This window comes from Hyperolius riggenbachi, chromosome 7 (genome assembly GCF_040937935.1).
Source record: "Hyperolius riggenbachi isolate aHypRig1 chromosome 7, aHypRig1.pri, whole genome shotgun sequence".
In the NCBI taxonomy this organism is placed as follows: domain Eukaryota; kingdom Metazoa; phylum Chordata; class Amphibia; order Anura; family Hyperoliidae; genus Hyperolius; species Hyperolius riggenbachi.
The window spans coordinates 131,421,529-131,444,648 of record NC_090652.1 but is presented as its reverse complement, the minus strand read 5'-3'; the positions used below and the strand labels follow the sequence as shown (position 1 = coordinate 131,444,648).

The 23,120-nt window shown below is 41.2% G+C and overlaps 1 protein-coding gene across 9 annotated transcripts in view; it reads right to left on the bottom strand.

Annotated features, from left to right (window-relative positions):
• RBFOX1 (RNA binding fox-1 homolog 1) overlaps positions 1–23,120 on the bottom strand; it is a 967,082-nt gene that overhangs the window by 294,761 nt on the left and 649,201 nt on the right. For all 9 annotated transcript variants that reach the window (XM_068244641.1, XM_068244644.1, XM_068244642.1 and 6 more), the window contains 2 exons: positions 19,479–19,622; positions 13,807–13,860 (listed from right to left, as the gene is read on the bottom strand). In XM_068244641.1, the coding sequence (XP_068100742.1) occupies positions 13,807–13,860; positions 19,479–19,622 (198 nt within the window). The remainder of the gene's footprint in view (positions 1–13,806; positions 13,861–19,478; positions 19,623–23,120) is intronic.

Here is a 23,120-nt window from a genome sequence, read left to right as displayed (position 1 = left end):
ATTTTACCTTCATCACCACATATCACAGCTTTGCGGAAGAGGGGGGTTGCATTAGGAGGGGGATTTAGTGTTAGGCACCATGGGGGGTTTGGTTTAGGCACCACCAGGGGGTTAGGGTTAGACACCACCAGGGGGTCCTAAGGGTTAGGCACCACCAGGAAGGGGGGGTTATGGTTAGGCACCACCAGGAGGGTGCTAAGGGTTAGGCACTACCTGGGGAGGGTTCTGTGTGATAGTAGGGTTAGGTTTAGCCATAGTAAAATATTGGTAAATATTACCAATATTTTACTATCTAAATTCACTTGTACAATGTCACTAATCTTAGATATATTTTACTAACGGTGATCCCTTTTTTCCAAATGCCTTTATTTCATGTACGCATCATAATAACCCTCCAAGAAAACTTAAAGTATAACTGTCGGGCATAAAATAAAAAATCAATTCTTTATTTTTATCTGGTAAATAAGGATGCTAATCAAGCAATCCAAAAGTTAAAATCACAATTACTTTTCTTGTTGATGAATGATCATTCCCCAGTCTACCTGACTATTATTTGGTACACACAAAATTTGGTACACAAAAAGGAAGTTGCAAGGCATGCTGGGTTGTCCTTTTTTGCTGCTCTACTTCCTATTAGACTTAACTAATGAAGCCTGATTGGCTGAAGCATCTTCCCCTCCTGTTTTCCCCTCACACACCTCTGTTACTCTCTGATTGGCCAATATTTCTCATGATGAAACAATGGATTTTCTGTAGTGTAGGGTGGGTAAATCAGATGGAGGAGAGTAAGTGAGGAAATTACATCAGAACTGGCTTCAAAATAGCCACATTTAATATGAGAAATGCTTAGAAGGATTTTTTCTTTTTTACTGTAGAAAAATCACTAAAATCAAAACGTGGACAGTGCAACACATATGTTATGTAAGTAGAGCAAGAATTTATCTACTCATATATGTGGTTTTTTTTTTAGCTAGGCCAAAGAAGTAAAATATAGCTCTTTATTAGGAAATCGTTAAAATGACATCCAAGTTAATGTAAAAATATGGCAATATTGCCATATTTTTACATTGAATTGGATGTCATTTAGCTATATTTGACTTCTTCGTGTGTGCCAACCTTATCTGCTTGCTTACTGATTGGTCTCTTCGGTACTGAGACCTTGAGATGTAGGCTTTCCTGGTCCTTTTAGTGTCATGCAAAAAAAAATCATGGAGATCCAATGTTTCAGTCCTGGTCTAATCTGCACTCAAGTGGTAGAGGCAGGAGGGAATGTAATTATCTCACTTAGCATCAAACTGGACCAAGTATCTGGTTTCAGAACATTGGATCTCCAGGATTTTTTTCATGGAGGTGAACACAATAGTGGAGGAAGCTAAATGAAGGAAAGTTGACACTTTAAGGACAGGGGAGCATATAACCCCACTGTGATTTTTGATCAAAAACACTGGTCAAAATATTAAGGGTGAGTTTCACACCACTGGGTGCCCTGGTGACTGTGGCGTATGTCAATTTACTATCCATATTCCATATGTGGGTATGGTATTCACTGGGTGCCCAGGTCCGAAACAAGCATGCTGTAAAATTCTGTGCAGTAAATTCATCAGGAAAAGTAATTGTAAGTAATTGTAACTCTCCTTAAACATTGTAACATTTTCACAAGCAAAATATGACTGTGGTGGTCAAATCTGCCTGATTTTAGGAGAAATAAAACCAACTCAAACTGCCTTATTTGTCCTGTGGAGTGGAAATCCACTTATTAGAAATGAACTGGTGAAGGGGTCTTTTGTATACATTAGCCTGATAATTTTGCAGATGTTTAAGAGATATAATAAAGGCCATATCTACTCAAAATGCAAAAATAATAAATGGTTGGAAATTGGTATGTTATAGCAAAAGGCCTGTGTGCCTGTATTTTAGGGCCCTTTCACACCAGAGGGATTTTTCGGCGTTTTAACGCCACGGCTGAAGTTGGCGTTTTGCTAGGTAAAAGAAAGTCCATAGACTTTCATTTTACCTTTCACATCTAACTCGGCGTTTTGGAGCGTTGCGTTTCAACGCTCCCAGGAGCTTTTTCAGGGCTGTTAACAGCCGAAGTTGGCTGTTGGCGTTTCAATGATAGTCAATGGAAAACGCCAACTTCAGCGTTTTCAAAACCTTTTCAAAGCGTTTTACAGCTATCTTGTTCACTTATTTTTATAGAAGAAAAAAAAAAGGACGTTTTCATATGGGCTGTAAAACTCTTTCAAAAGGCTTTGAAAATGCTTTGAAAACGCTATGTATTGGCGTTAAGCAAAAGGCTGACTTTCAGCCTTTTCTACCACAGCCTCTAGTGTGAAAGAGCCCTAAGCATCTAAATGCCAGTTTGCTATAGAAAACAAAGCATGTGTTTTAAATGCTAAAACAGTTTGCCATATAAATTGCTTCTGAAATTTGTGATTTGTAAATTTAAGGATGAAATCTAATTTGAAGCTAATATGTGTCCTTTAGTTACAGACTTTGTGAATTTAGATAAGCCCTGGCAGCAAAATTTACATTTACCATGAAGCATTTTCATTGGGCCATTTGGGAAATTCAAATAACCTGATATTGGTGCTTCAGGTGGGTTAAGCACCACAGAGGTGATAAAAAAAAATGCTAGAAAATCAGTCTGCAATCAAGTTAGAAGAGGTATAAAAGAAGGACTTAACATAAAACACAAATGAAGAAAATAAACATGAAGAATAAAAATGCTTAGAAAACAGATGTGGAGAACGACACTGGATTTGAATGCACACTTAAAAATTAGGTATGTGTGTTTTATTCCACTATTTATAAGGCCTCATTCAAATAATAATAATAATAATAATAATAATAATAATAATAATAATAATAATAATAATAAAGCACCTCAGCTTATTCCCTTTGTGTTGCTGATAATTTGACAATCTCCCAAGGGGATTGAAAGATAATACAAAAAGTAATGATCTCATTACTATACCTTCCAATTATCATCACTCTTTTTTGGGGTGCACATGGGTTAGAACTTGCCTCTAGTTCTTAAAATTGGGACAAAGTTGATTTGCAAGGGAAAAGATTTTGCAGCTGGCAGTAGCAATGTACGGTACCTCCAATATTGAAAGTTGGCTTCTCCCTCCAGACCACTCAACCTACATGCTGGATGAAGGAGGTAACTAGGCTTTGAAGGAGTAATTTACTGGTCATCAGAGCTGGGACAAGGTCCTCCAGCACCCAAGGCTGAGACACCAAAGTGCGACCCCCCAATCCTTCCCACCACAGCCGTCACACACTGATTGCTATTAGACTAAAAGGCGCCCCAGGGCCCCAAACTCTTACCCACACCTTAATCTCTAGTTATCTGCCTTGCAGTCACTGCCATGTATCCCCTTTTCTTATTTCTCACTGCTTCAAACACAATAGGGGAATAATAGCTGAGTGAGTTGTGCTCCCACTCCTACACTGCGCCCTGAGGCTGGAGCCTCTCTCTCGCCTCTGCCTCGGCCCGGCCCTGCTGTTCATTTTAATTTTTTGTTGTTGTTTCTTTTTAAACACTATGCACAGGCAAAAAAAAGTTGTAAAAACATTTTAAATAAATGACGTAGAATGCTTGCAGATAAGGCAATGCTATGTTCGGTACCGTGCATGGAAAAACATATGCACGTGCATGCACTATTCCCTATTCATTTCAAATGAGCCAATTATGGTCTCTAATGTGCTGAGGCCATCTAGAGTTTGTGGTTTTCTGCACATCATGGCAGCAGAGTGGTCCACATTCTGCCCAGAAATTGGAGACAATTTGCAATCCAACACTTAGTAAATCAGGTCCAGTAAGTCCGAAGAGTGGGGATCATAAGGCACTGAGAGTTCAAGATGGTAGATAATTAAGGGCGGTGGGAGTATAAGTAGCCTTAGAATATTCTTAAACAGTAACATATAACCATTGGTATTTGAATAAAATCAAGCAGGAAGAAAGGTACTAACTTTAACATGGCTATATAAAAACAAATGAAAGATGAAATTTGCAAGTGCAGTAGACTAGCATACACATAATTAAAGCTGGACATAAAATAAAAACAGTCCAAATACACACACTGCCACATTGACAATTTTAGTCCTGATCTTTTTATATTGCAAAGGAAGGGAGGGGGCAACTTGCAGTGACTGGGGCACACAGAAGGTAGGGGTACTTGCAGCAACTGGGGCACATTCCCATGGAGAGTTCTCCATAAGCATACAGCCATCCTCCACCAAGGGGACCACCAAACTATCAGCAATGGAGCTCAGTGTGCAATGTTTATCAGAAACTGCACCATAGATAACTTGCACTGGTCCATGTTGAGCAACACAACAGTGGCCAGGCAGTAGCCTATGGTTATTCTCCCCACTATACCCTCTGGTATTTGAAGCACATACATTGTTCAAACTGTTTGTAGTTCTGCAGTAGTACTTATAAAACAAGGCAGAGATCCCTTTGAAATGTGTGGTTTGAAATCTGTGTGTTTTACTTACATGTGTGTGTTATACATAAATGTGTGTTATACATAAATCTATGTGTTATAACTAAGCACATATGCTACTTAAGGCTGAATTATCACAAATACCTTGTGTTTTAAGAAGGCAAATTACAATAAATGTGCATGTTATTCATAAATATATATTGGGAATTTTCGGTATTTTTTAAAACTAAGGGCTTGATTCACAAAAGAGTGCTAACTGTTAGCACGGCCGTTTTCGCGTGGATTTTCGCATTGCACGCGATCACGAAACAATATTGGTTTCGCGCGCAAACACGAATTTTCATGCAAAATCGATATCGTTTTCGCGCAAAAATTTGCGCTTCCACGTGAAACCGATATCGATTCGTGCGAAAATTCGCGATCTCGCGCAATGCAAAAATTCGCGTGAAAACGGCCGTGCTAACAGTTAGCACGCTTTTGTGAATCAAGTCCTAAGACTTAAATCTACATGCAAAAACTTGTTTCAACACTTTTTCTTTTTTTTAGGTAGCAGTGATTATCACTTGGGATACAGTATTCAGCATGCCCTTCACCTTTACTGTGTTAGCAATTAGAAACAACCTGGTCACAGTAACTTATGTGAATATTTCTTTGCAGAATATATTACAGGCTTCTACAGGCTCTACAGGCTGTGTATTATACATATAGGATGCACAACAATAAGTATCTAACAATGGAGGAGCAATGTAAACACGATTAACGCAAGCATCAGTGTTGTATGATCAAGAAAGAGTTAAAATTTTAGCAAACAACAAACAAGTAAAATTAATAATGTTTCACCTGTCTGAATTTTATGACTGTATTTTTGCAGATCAATTTATTCCAAGAACAAATTACTTTAACTTTTTGAAAAGGTTACCAAAATACCACGGGGATTAAGGGATTTGAGAAAACCTATCCTGGATCATTGTAGAAATGTTCTGGCATGGATAGAGTGACTGCGGTTTAATAAACCACTTGTTAAGACAAATGCAAAGAAAAAAATTAGCATGGATAGAGTGAATGAGATTTAATAGACCACTTGTTTAAAAGAATGTATCGAGAAAGTAAGATAAGGGCAATACAGCTACACTGTAAAAGTAGTAAAGGAGACGTAACAAACACACACACATACATATATACATATATATATATATATATATATATATATATATATATATATATATATATATATATATAAATATACACACACGCACACACATATATATGTGTGTGCGTGTGTGTGTGTATTAAAAAGGTGCCCCCTTGTAGCCCCTATTTTTGATTCTGCTGCAAGGTTGTTGATTCTACTACACATAGCCGAGATTATTGATTCGAGGGAGCGGGGGGTAAGGATTAGGCATCACAAGTGGTGGTGGGGGGATGTCACCAGTAGGGGAGTGTTCTGTTTGAGAGTAGGGAGAAGTTAGCTCATAGTAATCACCGGGGGGCGGGGGAGTTAGGGTTAGGCACCACCAGGGGGTCTTAGGGTTGGCAACAGCAGGGGAGTCAAAAGGTTAGGCACCACCAAGGGGGGGTTAGGCACCGCTAGGGGAGGGTTTAGTGTGAGAGTAGGGAGAAGTTAGGTCATAGTAATCACTGTTCTTGGCTATATCACTTTTCTAGGCTATATCACTTCTTTAGGCTATATCCAGCACCCTTTTATAGCCAAACACATTTAGTCTATAACAACATCCTTTTTATAAAGTAAAACTAGCATTTTGTCTGCACTAGGCACTTTTTGCAGCTGAATTTGGCATCTCGGCTATATGAGGTGCCCCTTGTAGCCGAATTTGGAATTTCGGCTACCCCAGGCACCCCTTGTAGACACATTTGGAATTTCAGCTACACCAGGTGCCCCTTGTAGACAAATTTGGAATTTCAGCTACACCAGGCACCCACTATTTTACCTTATAGTTCGCTTCAGCGCTCCCAAGTAATCAGTCGCATCCACGCCGCTAAATGAGGGCTGCAGAGCCCCCAAATCCCTGGGCAGACATCCACGATTGTGCTGAGGGGCAGAGCTTCCAGCTGTAGCTCTGCCCCTCCTGACGTCAATCGCCGCACAGATTGCCGCCTCTCCCTGTTCCTCTCTGTGAAGGAAGAGTGGGAGGGGCGGGCAGAGGCGGCTATCCGCCGCGATTGACGTCAGGAAGGGCAGAGCTGAAGCTGAAAGCTCTGCCCCTTGTAGGAAATGCCGGCGGATTGTCCCCCGGGTGATTTGGGGGCTCTGCAGGCCTTGTTTTGCGGCAGGGACACGGCGGATTACTTGTAATGGGAGCACTGAAGCGAACTATAAGGTAGGACACTTCATGTTCAGAAAAAATAATTAAAACTGTTAATAATGACATTTGAGGACTTTTTTTGTGAAATCCCTTATGCGGCCCAGCCTCATCCTGACTTTGCCTCCTGCGGCCCCCAGGTAAATTGAGTTTGAGACCCCTGCTCTACAACAATGCTATGCTGGTAATGATCAAATCTATATATGCATAGAATAGTAGTAATCATAAACAAACTTTTTCCCTTCCTCTGCTTACACCTCTTATACTGTGGATGACCTTAGCAGATTTAGTTGCCCCTTATATGAATTGTTATGCATAGAATGCTTGGGGGCCCCAATGTAAATCTTGCACTGGGGCCCAAAGTCCCTTAGCTATGCCACTGATTTCAGCTACATGTCTCTTCATTGATCAACCATAGAAAGACCCTTGTTGTTTTTTGTTTTTGTTTGTTTGTTTGTTTGTTTGTTTTTCAGTCTTCTATAAAAACCTGTATCTATCAAGCACAGCTTGATCTATCTATAGAAAAACATACAATTTATTCACAGGAGCTAGAGTGTATCATTTATTGATAACAAATATATATATAAATTGCATTACACATTCAAAGGCTTGAAATAAAGATCTTTTCTTTGACAGAAAACCTCTTGTTCTAAAGTAAATTGGAGCCGTACACAGAGTAATTGCTTTAGAGCATATTAGATTATACTACCAACTTTCACTTCAATAACAGGAAAATACTTATTCCAGCAAATGGTTGTTCTTATTCGGCAAACATGAACTTATTTTCTGTGATGAGAAATGTAATTATCCCTGGTGAAGTTGAAGATATGCAAACGCCTTGATTATTTTAAAAAAGAAAAGCAATATTTCTATTTTTGGAATGCAGCACTTAACCTTCCATTCCCAGGAGTGCTTGTGATGTACTACACATAATTTCAGCAAAAGCTTACAAAAATAATCATTTAAAAAAGGGCAGTGGAGTCTCCCGCGTGCCGTATAAATGGAAGGGAGGCATGTGGTAATGTTAAATGAGCAATTTGCTTGTTTACCAAATGATCACAAAGCGATGGCAAAGGAGTACAGAGAATCAGAGAGTGAGTTGCTCACATAATTCTATTCTGCTATAGCCTAGACAGTGGTGGAACTTAATAAAAGATATTGAAATTGATTTAGCAGGCTACTAGCAATGATAAAGGGCACACACACATTTAAGCTGTTGGCAGTTTAGTGTGGTTTATACAATAACGCAATTCTCATCCATGCCTTCCTAGATTTCAGTTTAACAGTCAAAAATCTGACAGGCCATAAAGTATACCTGTGCAACCTTACTCATTGCACTTGCTTGTTGTAAGAAAAAATAAGGGGGTTTATTCACCAACCTAAATAGCGCGAATAACCTCCTGCTACTTGCGGTATTACATCAGTGTGCCTTAATTTTTAGTGCCTGCATGCTATGTGTGCCAGTGGCAGCATAGCGTGTAAGTAAGGAGCACAAGTTCAGCGCACGCTATGCTGCGGTAGTGCACTTGATAGGCAGCCTATTGGGCCAATCAGCATGCAGGGATCACGTCCTTTAAAGTCAATGGACCCACTGGGGTTCAGGGCAGGTTCAGTGGAGCGGCCGTTATTTAGAGGAAGCGCAAGTAAGTTAAGAGCGCTCACTATGCTGCACTACCGCAGCATAGCGTGCACTGAATTTGCACACGTTATGCTGCCACTAGTGCGCATAGCGGGCAGAGACTAAAAATTAAGGCATGCTGATGTAATAGCGCAAGTAACAGGAGGTTACTTGCCTTATTTAGGTTAGTGAGTCAACCCCATGGACCTCAAAAGAAGCATGCCATTTGCTGCAATATACCTGCTACTTCTTACTTCACCAGATCCATGCAAAACTGATGCTGAATGACAGCGATGAAACCATTTTTAAGAATTACCTTGAAGTAAACCTGAAGTGAACCAAAAACAAAAAAACAGATACTTACCTGGGTAGAGGTAAAGCTGTGGATCATCCAAGAGGCTTCCTAAGGCCTCCTTGTCCCTACCGCCACTGCCCTGGACCCTCTGGAAGTTTGCATCCATGCTCTTCTTCATGCATGAGCGCAGCCATATTGTGTAGCACAGATTTACATGTGCATGGGTGGCTCCAGCTTACTGTGCAGACGTGGCCATACTCGCACAGGCGCAGCATGGCTGCACTCGTGCATGAAAAGTAGCATGGTCCTGATCACATTTCCGACAAGCTCTTGTCAGATATTGTTCAGGGGGTCCCCTTGCAGCAACGATGGTGGCCAGGAGGATGTTTTAAGCCTCTGCAGGATCCTCTTATTAACCTTTTCGGGACCGCGTGCATTAGATTCTACGCCGCACTTGTGGCTGTTCTAGCCTGATGCGGCGTAGAATCTACGCCGGCCCGCAATTTCCGCTCCTGACGCGATCGTGCGCACCCGGAGGGGGAGATTAAGCTGTCATATGACAGCCGACATCTCCCCGAGTGATCAGCAGCCATCGCGTATGGCTGCTGATCACATGATCACTACGATCGCCGTCAGATCGTAGTGATCAGTTTGACAGCTGCGGCGGCAGGGGGGAAAAGAAGAGGATCCACTTACCTCCCTGCCGTTCCCGCGACGATCGGCACCTCCCTCTGCTCTGGCCGGCATCTCCGCTCCATCTGACGTCAGTGCCGGGTCCCGGCTTGATGACGTCATCAAGCCGCGACCCGGAACTGATAGTCAGACAGAACGGAGATGCCGGCCGGAGAAGAGGGTCCCGTGCGGCTCATCGCTGGAGCCTGGAAGGTAAGTGAAGGCTGCTGGCAGAAGGGGGGGCACTGGCCACCATGGGGGGACACCAATCCAGCCAGCCACACACGGGATCCGGCCGCCTGACCCCCCCAAACGCGCGCACCCCCCTCCCGTGCAAAATGCCTTGGTCCTTAAGGGGGGGTAGGCGGCCGGTTCCGAAAAGGTTAAGTAATTATCTGGTAGTTGCTTTTTCTGTTTGTTTGTTTGTTTGTTTGTTTGTTTGTTTGTTTGTTTATTTATTTGTTTTGCATTGGGTACACTTTAAAGGAAAACAGAAATTAGTAGAATATGGAGGCTATCATATGTATTTCTTTACAAACAATGCAAATTGCCTGGTAGCAGGGATGCTCATCCAGATTCCAGACAGGGGCATAGGAATAGGGGTTGCAGAGGTAGCCACCACATTGGGGCCCTTGTGCCAGAGGGGCCCCAAAGGGCCCTCCCTCAACTACAGTATTAGCTCTCTATTGGTCCTGTGCTCATTATAATCACTTCTATAGATACTTTGAATAGTGGTAATTATTAACAAACTGTTCCCCATCCCCTTCTTGCACCTCAGACACTGTAGTTGCCATTGGCAGGTTTTGGTGCACCGTATCAATTGCTATTTATAGAGTGCTTGGGGAGCCCCATTGTAAAACTTGCATCAGGGCCCACAGCTCCTTAGCTACGCCACTGATTCCAGATACCCGAACTATCCAGATATTCGTACGTTTTTTTCTGGTATCCGAACTTGGATACGGATTCCAGATAGCTGTATAATTCCTGAATGCACTATCCAAGCGAATCCGGATACGTATTAGGTATCCGGAAATCCGTCCAGATACCAAGTTCAAGTACCAGATCCAGATAGCGTAACCACGGAGATGACGTCCATGACATAATTGAGCCAATCAGAGGGCTCCCAGCCAAAGCCATAGCAACCAAACACAGAGGGGAACTCTGGCCAGCCCCTCCAGTATATAAGGCTGGTGCCATGATGAGAGTCTTGTCCTTGCTTGTGACTGCTCACTGAGGGACATCTCCAGTGCTGTTGGCTAAGTAAGTGCTGTATTACTGTGTTAAACCTAGCGTTTTTGCTCCTAAACACCTGTACTACACAAGTATTTTATTGTTTTTAGTTAGCTAGCTTGTATTTTGATTTTAGTCAGTGTGACAGTCAGACTCAGTGCTGCAGCTGCTAGGCTAGGTTAGGGCCTGCTGTAGGCTAGGCCTGCTGCCAGCCTTAGCTACAGTGTAGCTTGTAGGTTATTAGGGATTAGATTACTGTACTACTAACTTTTTTTTTTTTTTTTGTATTATACCTCCCCACATAAACAATTTTCTTAAAAAAACAACATGATGCTTCATGCATCATTTACTATAAAAGACGTTGTGGAAGCAATTTAAAGGCCAGTTCTGGATTTCAGTCCGGATTCCGGATTTCCCAGATAATAGGTTCGGATATCTGAATAGACTCGGATTTCCGAATGGTTCGAATCCAGATATCTGGATTTATTCAGATATCTGGATTTATCCAGATTTTTTGCTATCTGGATCCGGAACAATACCGGCGGTATCCGAGCACCACTGCCTGGCAGTTCCACTGATCTATTTGACTGCATTGATGTCTGAATAACACCAGAAAGAAGCATGTAGCCAATGTTGTCAGATCTGACAATAATGTTAGTAACATCTGATCTGCATATGCTTGTTCAGGGTCTATGGCTAAACGTTGTAGAGGCAGAGGATCAGCAGGGCTGCCAGGCAACTGGTATTGCTTTAAAGGAAATAAATATGGCAGCCTCCATATCACTCTCTTAGTTGTTCTTTAAAGGGATACTGTAAGGGGTCAGCGAAAAATGAGTTGAACTCACCCGGGGCTTCTAATGGTCCCCCGCAAACATCCTGTGCCCATGCAGCCACTCACCGATGCTCCAGCCCCGCCTCCAGTTCACCTCTCGAATTTCAGACTTTAAAGTCTGAAAACCACTGCGCCTGTGTTGCCGGGTCCTCACTTCCGCTGATGTCACCAGGAGAGCACTGTGCAGGCCCAGTATGGTCTATGCCTGCACAGTACGCTCCCAGAAGTGAACTGGAGGCGGAGCCGAAGCATCGGTGAGTGGCTGCGTGGACACAGGATGTCTGCGGGGGACCATTAGAAGTCCCGGGTAAGTTAAACTAATTTTCCCCTGACCCCGCTACAGTATTCCTTTAATAAACTGTGTTTCAGTCAAGGGTGGAAGTTAAACTAGCGCATGGTGTAAGCAGCCTAGAGATCTGTTAAAAATATATTATAAGGTGCTAATTGGGCATATTTATCAAAATAAACCAGCACCAGGAATTAATGGAATCTTTAATAAAATACATCTAAAATGCTTATACTAGCAATTTTGTACACATCAGGCTATCCCTTCCTTGGTATACACAGAAGATAATGTGCTTAAAATAGACACAAAATTATGTAATAGTTCATCACCAAACAATGAAAACTTCTAAAAATAGGCTTGCTAAAACTATGTGCTTTTTACAACACAAAATTGTGAAAAGGCCCTCTGGGTAGGTAAAGTAAAGTTTGCAGCTAAGGATATAGCTATTACCAGCATGCAGATGGCAATCTTAGAAAGTTGCTGTTAATTAACATTGATGAGGTGGACAGCTGGATACCCTGTCCTGTTTGGGGTGTCATTTACTTAATGGTGCAATGTTTACAATTCAGAAACAGTATACAATACTGCTTTCGAACTCTTCATATATTTTATTAAAGGAACAATCATATAATAGAAATTGTAAACTTATTTCACAATGAAGCAAAAGCATACATAGTGATAATCAGTATAATCCTTTCAGGCTAGGTTTGCAGTGGTCAGTTGCATAACACACGTTATAAGTGTGAGCTGCAATGGACATAGACTTTAATACAATGCCTGCATGCAGCAAGTTAGAATAACATGATCTGTTGCAATGCAGTACTGTGAACCGGCCCATAGAACTGTATGGGCAATGAGCTGATATGCAGATTTATTCTGCAACACACCTGAGCACTGTGAACTAGGCCTCAATGGACATAATGCATGCCATTGCTAGCCTGGTTGTGAAAATGTTCGTTTTCTGGCAGTATTGCTGAATCTCTGACTGTAGAACCGTTTTTTGCCACATGGCAGAATATAAGCATGCATATTACTAAAGTCAGTAGACACAGACAAGACCCAGGACATTTATATCAAGCTTTTCTCCTGGCAGCCACTAGGGCACACTCTATAGGCAGTAGCAGTGTTAGGGAGTCTTGCCCAAGGCCTTCTTACTGAATATGTGGTGGCTTACTGAACAGGAAAAGACAAGATTCCTTGGTCTTCTGTGTTAGAGGCAGAGCCCTTAACCTATCTGGCGGTGTGATTATTTCCAGATTTTAGGGTCTTTTCTGAACATTTCAGACCCTAAAACCAGGAAACAATCATGATGCCAGGAAGCCAGCAGCAGCCCCTGCTCTCACTCACCTCCCTGGGCTCCAGCGCTGAAATTTTACCTCCATCCACTGGGTGGCGCTGTAACACTTTGGTAAGATCAATGACGGTGACTTCACCAGAGTGACTCAGAGCCTCAGAGAACAGGAAATAGAAGGGCTAACGATGTCTGGATCACCCAGGAGGTATGTAAAATCTACCGGCTACCTCCATTCACTTCCATTAAGCCTCCGGCGGCTAGCCCGAGCTCAGCTCAGGATTACTGCCAGGGAGGTCAAAGTGTACCAGACAGATATAACTAAAGATTTCCATGCGCAGAAGATCTCGACTGACACGACTGAGCCAGTTACAGGGGCTGATTGCCGCTGAACAGAGGCACGCAGGAGGACTGTGAGGGACTCAGACGTGCTTATGGGGCCGGAGGAGGCCCCACTGATAAGTATCAAATCTTTAGTTATAACCGTCTCTGGTTTACTTTAACCAGTACGCTTGATCTTCAGTCTTGCCCCAGGTGGTGTTTTAGTAACCATTATAGCTAGCTTATTAGCATTACAATCAAACAGCTAACATTTTTACAAAAAGGTCACCAATGGTTTCTTGTATATTTTACTACCAAAAAACTTGAAAAATCTGTATTTTACATTAGCTGAGAGCAAAGCTGTTTTGCAAAGTGCAATGTGCAATAACATTATTTTCAATCAAGTGGAATGAACTGAATCATTTGTGCATATTATTTTCTATAATTTGACAGCCAAAAGAAATCTAAGTGCAAAGATTGACTTACCTTTGATCCCCGCTCATTAAAAATGATTTCAACGTCTAAGATTTTACCAAATTGCTGTAAGAGAAAGAAAAATACAATTGTCATGGAAAATGTTATTTAAGAATGTAAAAGTCAAAATTACCTGCTGTGACAATAAAATAAGTATAACTTCTCTATGATTAAATCTATTGTGGCGAGTTTGCTGTAACCTCCCTAAACAATGCTATGATTTTGTAGCACATTACCCACAAAGCCATGTAAATTCATACTTTGCACTGATTAGGGATGAGACAGCTTTTTCACTAAACCAATCTGAGGCCTGGAACCCACTAAAAATCGCAAATTGCTAGCGCAATAGCTAGCGTTTTTAATTAACGTTTTGTTAGTGATTTTGTTAGTGATTTTGGTAGCGATTTTAGAAAGTGTAAGCTTTTTGCCTGTGATTGTGATAGGGATTAGCGATTTTAATTCTGATTGGTCCTTTCAATTTATTTAAATTTTTTTTTTACAGTGTGCAGCAATTTTTTAAAATTTGCATGCAAATCGATATGTGTAGCTTTACATTGAAGCGCAAACGCTTCCGAAATGCTGCATGTCCTGCGACTGCAATTTTGCTAAGCGCAATCGCTGCTGTGGAATTTGTTGCATTTATTTACATTCGCAGAGTGTTTAGAGAAATCGCTAGCAATTCAAAGCGCTCCCTAAATGCTCAAAAAAGTCTAGTGGGTTCTAGCCCTCACAGTGGTTTTTATCGTTCTTTTTGTTTTTTTTACAAATTGTTCACAGTTAAAAGTATCCTTTATTGTAACTGGAAATGCCAGTACTGCACAGCATGCCTCACCTTATTCCAAAGGATTCCGCTGCAGCATACTGCTAACAAACTGATGTGAATGTACTATTACAACATAATTGCATTGTGTTTAGGCCCTGTTCACAGTGGTGCATTGAGGTGCAGTGTAACATCCATTCTGTAATGCAACTTACCGCACTGCAATGCAGCACCTGCGACATTCAAAATGTGACAGGTGGTTGCAGTATAACGGGCTGCAGTGTGTTACTGGTAAACATGCATGTTAACAGTAGGAGTGAAGCATACTTTTCATTGACTGTGTGTTTCACTGTACCTGACACAATGTAAACATTATGTTCTGCACCCCTATCCCGATCCATTGTGTTGCATTCCTGCTATTACAGGGAACACAATTCAACAGGCACTGAGATGGTGGCCTGAGTGTTTGTTGGCTACCATTTAATCAAAATTGTATTGCCTGTGTGCTTCACTGTGCCTGAAAGAATGCAAACATAACGTGCAGCGCGTGTGAGGGTAGTTAGTGTTAGGGGTAGTTGGGGGTAACTAAAGTTATGCATGGTTAAGGAGGAGGGTTCTTGTTAGGCATAGATAGGGGAGGGTTCTTTTTAAGCATAGATATGGGAGGTTCTTGTTATGCATATCTAGGGGAGGGTATTTGTTCGGAAACTATAGGGGAGAGCGCTGGGTCCCTGGTTCGAATCCCAGCCAGGGCACTATCTGCAAAGAGTTTGTATGTTCTTTCCGTGTCTGCGTGGGTTTCCTCCGGGCACTCCGGTTTCCTCCCACATTCCAAAAACATACAGATAAGTTAATTGGCTCCCCCTAAAAATTGGCCCTAGACTACAGTACTTACACTACATAATATAGACATATGGCAATGGTAGGGATTAGATTGTGAGCTCCTTTGAGGGACAGTTAGTGACAAGACAATATATATATATACACTGTACAGCGCTGCGTAATATGTCGGCGCTATATAAATACTAAATAATATAAATAATAATAAAAATAATATAATATGTAGGGAAGGGTTCTTGTTAGGCATACATAAGGGAGGGTTCATGTTAGGCAACAATAGGGGAGGTTCTTGTTAGGCATCAATAGTGGAGGGTTCTTGTAAGGCATAGATAGGAGAGGGTTCTTCTTGTTACGCATATGTAGGGGAAGGTTCTTGTTAGGCATACACAGTGGAGGGTTCATGTTAGGCAAGAAAGGGGAGGGTCTTGTTGGGCATCAATAGGGGAGGGTTCTTCTTAGGCATATATGGGGGGGGTTCTTGTTAGGCAACAAAAGGGTCATGTGAGAGTCAAGGTACAGAGGGGCAGAGTAGAATATCTGTTGCCGATATCCTATTCCGTTATTGCACACCCAATTTTCCACGTGTCCCTTTTGCATAGACGTGATAGTAATAGTGCAGCCCTTTCACATCTCACCTGAGGTACTTTCAAGTCTCACTGACAAAGGCTTGTCTAAAGCATTTGCTTATATGCAATATTTGGACTTAAGAGGGTGATTTTATATGGCCCTCATATTTATATGAATTAGGTATCAGTAATGTCTGCAAGTAGGAAAGCTTCAAGGTTAATGTTTCACTCTTTCGGTTTTGCCTGGAGTTGGAAAAACATCAGTTGTACCATGTTTTATATTTCCAGAGGCAGAATAGTGCGAAATCCCCACAGACTTCCCTTTAATGTATATGATATTTCAAATTATTTAAGAGGGCAACAAAATGCCAAATCTATATAACATTATAGACAACTCCCTGACATTTAGAATAAATCAGATACAGCTATTTTAGCATGCAAGCAAAACATTTCCATGATTCTGTGTTTGCAATGCTTGGAGACTTCCTTCTTTACAACCCTTGGCAAATGACCTTATTACAGAAAGACATTATTTAGCCATCAGTGCTATTAGTTTAGATGTGCTTTTTTTCAACAAACTAATTACTGAAACACTGTTCTCTGCAGGATATGATTCTAAATGATTTTGTGCAAGAAGGGATTAGGTAAGTTAAGGTAAAGTATATAAAGAACCCTCACTAATTTAATTTTCTTTTTATATATCTATCTACTTGTTCTTTTCAACTCTTAATTAAGAAAAAGCTGAAAATTTGCAGTCAGTTGCTATTCACAGAGAGCTGATATTATTGGTGACAATGGCATTTTGCAAATTACAGGGGGCAGCTTTATCCAAGAAGAATATGTATTTAGATCAGGGTTAGGCTAAGGCTATGTTGACAGTGGTGCATTGTGGTTCAGCATAACGACCGATTTGTAATGCGGCTTGCCACACTGCAATGCTCAACCTATGCAACGTTCACTGTGTGGTGGGTGCGTAGTGGTATAATGGCCTGTAGCATCATAATGCACTATATGCACTGCATGCTGTGTGTTACTACAAAACATGCATTAACAATGACAGAAGCACACTCTTCCTTGACTGTACGAGTATGCTTCACTTCGGCTGCTGGAGAGATTCGTAAACAGCGCACTTCTCTTGTGTCAGACTGGCCATGACTGACTGAAGTTATGGGACCCGGTGCCAGAGCAGGAGGAGGATGGCAGGGTGGGAGCAATCCATGCGGATGGGGCTGGGGGAAGCCCAAGATATGTATAACACTTATCCTATCAAGCTTCCCCATCCTCCTCCGTCCCACAGTGGTGTCGCTGGGCCCCTCCGAAGCCACAGCCGACAATTTGCAATATTTACCTTCCCCGGCTCCAGCCAAGGCGCAGTAGCAGCTTTCAGCTCAGGATCAGGTGGAAATAGCAATTCCCAGTTGGGTCTACTCTACTGCGCAGATGACTTGCACCTGCACAGTAGAGCGGACCCGACTGGGATAGGTTATTTCCACCTGATCCGGAGCCGAAAGATGCTACTGTGCCTGCGTTGTAGTTAGAGAGGTAAATATTTACATGGCTGCAGTTCAGAGGGGCCCAGCGAGACCACCGTGGGATGGAGGAGGATGGGGGAAGCATCGATAGGATCCAGAGGCTTCCTCCTCCCAATGGGGAGGGGGAAGCTTCTGGATCCTAATACATCCTTTCTTTAAAAGCTATATATAAGTATATATTTAAAATTGGACTTGTGCGTGTGTGCGTGTATATATGGGCCGTCATCACTCGAAAACACATCAACCAATTTCAACCATACTAGGTATACAGATCCCTTACTATCTGAAAATATATGCTCTGGTAATCTCACCCCCCCCCCCCCCCCCCATTCGAACCCTGGTCAAAGGCTCAAATGCACAAGGGCTATCTAATAATATCAATATCTTACCCTCTGCCAAATGTAAAAAGAGTTTTACTGATGCTTCTCCCTGTCATCTCAGTAGAGCATACCCATGTTATTGCTATGGTGAAGAGAAGGGGGACCAGTGATTGGGATTCCCAGTGTCAGATACAAGAAAAGTGACAGAAAATCTATCCTTCTCATTTATCTGAAACACAACCTAGGAGAAGCTAAGGGCATGCTTGCATAGACACAATATATTTGCATAATTCAACCATGAATAGATTGGCAGACTGCCATCTGGCTTCTTTACACAGCTTTAGTTAACATAACAGGAATAACACAAGGTAAAAGAAAACTAACATGGACAAAGTGATTTGAAAGGATCTGTTTACAATCAGTGCACAACACACAAGGAGGATGATCAATTCAAGCAAGGAATTGTAGATCCCTTAGGGCCGGTTTCCACTAGCGTCTTGCAGGATGCACGCTGCCACTTGATCTAGATTGGGATTCGGGTGCATGCTACAGAAATGTGCAGCATGCCATCCAGAATGGCACCATGGTGCGATTCAGATGGCAAACAATTAAAAGTGTAGGCAGCATTTCTAAGTCCAACTCACCTGCAGGGAAACACAGCCTATTTAATGCAGATCCTGGCTGCATTTGGTAACTAAAGATCTTAATTCCCAACTAGGTTACAGTACAATCATGAGCTTACTCAGTAATTTTGCATGGTAGCCTTGTATCCAGAGAAAGCTGTGGAGATAAAACGTGCTTGCAAATGAAAGGCTAATTGTATGTAGCCTGGAACTAGGCCGATCCAAATAATCAGAAAGATTATTCGATTGGCCCAAATCAAAGTTGCACAATTTGCATGAAATTTGCATGCAAGTCAGAAAATTTAGCATGACATCTACCATATTTACTCAGGATCAGTGCAGCTATCATGTCAGTCATTCAGATCACCCTGCCTTGTTTGAATTCACAATCTTATCAAGGTGCGCACACACTTCTTGAGTTTATGACGCCCATGGGGATCGGGACCCAATCCCCTAGTGTGACATCGCTGGCCAGCCTGTACAGACGTTTGTCAGCTGTGTAGCTGATTACGCATTCTGTTGCTATGTGGTGGGGTGGAGGGATGATGGAGCAGCGTGTGCGTGATGTCACACGGTGGACGGGGAAATGGCGCAGGCAATTTGATCAGCCATTACAGGAAGTGAGTTGAACTGCTGGGCGGATCCCGCATAGGTTAAAGGTCAGCGCAGCGGCCACTGTATACACATCTGACTATCAGCTCAGGTGGTCGTTGTTGGCCACTTTAATCATGCATGTGTACGGGCCTCTATTCTCCATGCTCACACATCCCAGAGACTTCAGTTTAACACAGCTTTCTCTAAGTGCGATCACATGATAAGAATACAGGGGGGAGTGGAAGAAACATTTATTTATAACTATTTGAAGCATTCATTTTGAAGAAGGGTTAGTTTCTTAGTAGCTATAATTGTGTGGTAAATCTGTGTGAGCAGAGGGAACATTTTTCCTGTAATTCAGCTTTAAGTTTCATTTTATAATATCTCATAACTATAAGAGGATAAATGAATGGTTTTTAACGCATGAGATAATCTATTTAGAGACTCACCCCAAACATCTGTCTAAGATCTGGATCCCTAAACCGGAAAGGAATATTTGAAACATGGAGTCTCTTCGGTTGTGTTTTGTTTTCTGTGATTTCTGAAGACTGTGTTTGTTGTTGACCATCATTCTGTGCTGAGTCATCTGTTTGCTGTAGTGAAAAAGAAAAGACATTAAAACTTGAAATCAAAGGATTTATTCAATATTGTATAATAAATTAGAAAATCATCTGTATGGACATGTTACACAAAAGCTCAATGATAGCTAATTCTAGTTTACTGAGCTTTCAGAAGACCATTTTTACGCATTTTAATTATTGTGTTTGTATAAAGATTATAGATAGTCTTCAAGTTTACAAATCTACAAATGAAGGCCTGTATCTAAAATATCACAGGTTACACAAAGAGGTAGTAAAGGGATTGAAGGACAACTGAAATGAGAGGTATATGGAGCTTGCCATATTTATTTCTTTTTAAAGTGGATCCGAGATGAACTTTTACTCATTGCATAATTGTGTTCCTTTCCTATTGTTTATAGGACAATCCTCAAGCCAAATACTTTTTTGTTTTTGTTTTAATACTCTAATTCCCTATAAACTACACAAGCCACGCCCACATGTTTTCAGAGAGCCAAGGCGCTACAGACAGTAGCAAGGGCTCATGGGAGCTCAGTCTGGGCAGGAAGAGGGGGAGGTATTACTAACCAGAGATTTCAGAGGCAGAGGGGAGGAGGGAGGAGGAGGGGGATTAGGTTTTTTTTGCTCAAGATGCAGATAAGCCTGCCTCTATGTAATGTTTACAAACAACATGGCTGCTGTCATTGTATCACAGGAATAATCAATCATATTTTGTTAAAGCTGTTTGCAGATAGATTTGCTGTGTAAAATATCTAAACTTTAGGTAACATATATAGACAAGTTACTTGTTATAGTTAGTTTTTCATTTCAGATCTGCTTTAAGCAATACCAGTTGCATGGCAGTCCTGCTGATCCTCTGCCTCTAATACTTTTAGCCATAGACCCTGAACAAGCATGCAACAGAGCAGGTGTTTCTGACAGTATTGTCAGATCTGACAATATTAGCTGCATGCTTGTTTTAGGTGTTATTCAGACAGTACTGCAGCTAAACTGACCAGCCGGGCTGCCAGGCAACTGGTATTGTTTAAAAGGAAATAAATATGGCTGCCTCCATATTCTTGTCACTTCAGTTGTCCTTTAAGTTCCAGTTCTCCAACTGAGTGCAACTTCATGTCACATAATGGAGTTTACGGTACAACTGATGCTCATATCATACAAATAATCAAATTGTAAAATGAATTACAAGGTTTTCAGTATTACATCATTTCAGTAAGTTTTCAATTCTAAAACTGTTTCATCCACTTTTAAAAGATGAAAAGAATTTTCAAACATTTAAAAGTATTTTTTCTTAAAAATGACATTTTATAAAATTATACACGCTATTTGTTCTGTTGAGGGTTTGCCAAGTTCATACCATATCGGACCATTTGGATCCAAATATAACGGAACAGTAACTCTCATATAATTACAACACAATCTCATATTTTACTTTATAGCTTTTTTTTATTATTCTATGCCTATATTTGCCAGCTGTCCACATGCATTTTAATATGAACATAGTAATATTCTACAAAGCATGACTTTAATAAAGGTTTTCCTTGGCAGCCCCAGTTTCTGCTTCTGTACATCTTTAGCAAGCAAACCAGGGGTGAGACTCGGGTGAAAAAGCAAATACACACCTAAGGAGAGGTCCTTCAGACCTCCGCTACTGCCTGGGACCCTCAAGAACATTGTGCACATGCTCCCCTTTCGACACAAGTATGACTGTGCTCTACCAGCCTGAGCATGGCAACACCTGCTAAGTAGCTCTGGCTTACTGTGGAGCTGTAGCTGTACTCACGCAGGCACAGTATGACCCTGCTCATGTATGAAGAGGAGCACGGACCCAATATTCCTACCAAAAACACATCAAATTTCTTCGGGAGGTCCACACTCAATGACGGGGGACCAGAGATGGCATTGGAAGCCTCAATAGGATCCAGAACACAGGGAAACGTGCTTGCTTGTGTACTTTTGCCTGCACGTTTTAAATCAGCTATTCATGTTCCTCGGCCCATATTCAAAAAATAAAGAAAAGAAAAGGCATCACACTGCAAGTAAATCAGCCACACAAAGAACCATTACTTAGAAGCTGTACAGTATTGTCATGCATTATATTGCTGCAACAATTAGCAGGGAGTTTCAAAGTATAGGTGCAGCATGACAGAAGTCTTTAGCTTCAAAGACTTTTAGTTGGACCCTGGGCATGACAATGTTATTAGATTATTTGAATCTAAGATTGTAGGAGGCGTGATGTAGTTGCAACAAATCCTTTAGGTATCCAGGGCCCAGATTGTGCAAAGATTTGAATGTCAATAAGCCAATCTTAAATAGAGTCCTCCACTTTATGGGTAGCCAATGGGGTGAGCGAACGATCGCTGTTATGTGGCAATGGCAGAGTTGACTTGTTAACAAACTTGAATCAGTATTCTGTGCTAACTGCAGACAGTGCAGGATGTTCGTTTGAAAGGCCTATTTAAGGAACAGTGAGTCCTTAAAGTTAATCTGTTGGAAGCAGGAAACTGGGCAATAATAAGGATCTGATTGACTTTGAAAAGAACCAACCAGAGACCAGAAAGCTGTAGGTGATTACAGCTAATGAATAGGAAATAAAGGCTAGACTATGCGGTCTCACCCCACAGAAGAGCTACTGAAGCAAAAGTCTTTGAAAAATATAATGCTGGTCATAGCTTGGTGTGCATGGGAATGGGCAGCTAAAGATCAGTCCCATGCAGACATATTTTTATTAGCAAGTTCGAAAATTAAAAAAATAGTAGTGTAATGAAATTTGGATGTGGGTATATTTTCAATGGTAATTTACTGGTTCCACAATATTATAGGTGCAGGTTGTACGATTAGAGCTCACCAATATAAATTAACGGTTATATACCACAGCAGTTATAATATATATCGTAACAATGCTATCAGCCACAGAAATGTAACGGTTATATACTACAACAGTTATAATATATATCATAATAACACTATCAGCCACACAAATTTAACGGTTATATGAAATAAACCATTAGAAAGATTATATATACCAAACAACGTCATCTACTGTTTAGAATATATATTTATCCCAAGTGTTTTCCTGTATTTAAAATAAACAAATGATTTGATCTGTTTCTGTATTCAGAGAATACACACATTCTTCTTTATTTTAATACATAAGTAATTTGTATGTGTTTGTGTGGTTATACCACCAACAACTGCTGTGTATAATTTGTCTTTTTCATCAAAAAGGTCATGTCCACTCATTTTCTGCATGACTCTCTGTAGCCCTTCTTGTATTCTGCTAAGATTAAGTTTCTAATTTAAGAATCTAGACAAACAAGAATTTATATTAGAACATTATTGATGAGCAATGTCTGAAGAGCTGTGTGTACTACATCAGCCAGGCATTGTGTTGCAACTCTTACCAAACAATCAGTCATAAGCATATAGAGTAGAGGGCTTATCGAAATGTGCTTGGCTTATGAAACAACCCCTTTCATTCATACACATAAATTTCTGCGTAAACTGTAACCAGCA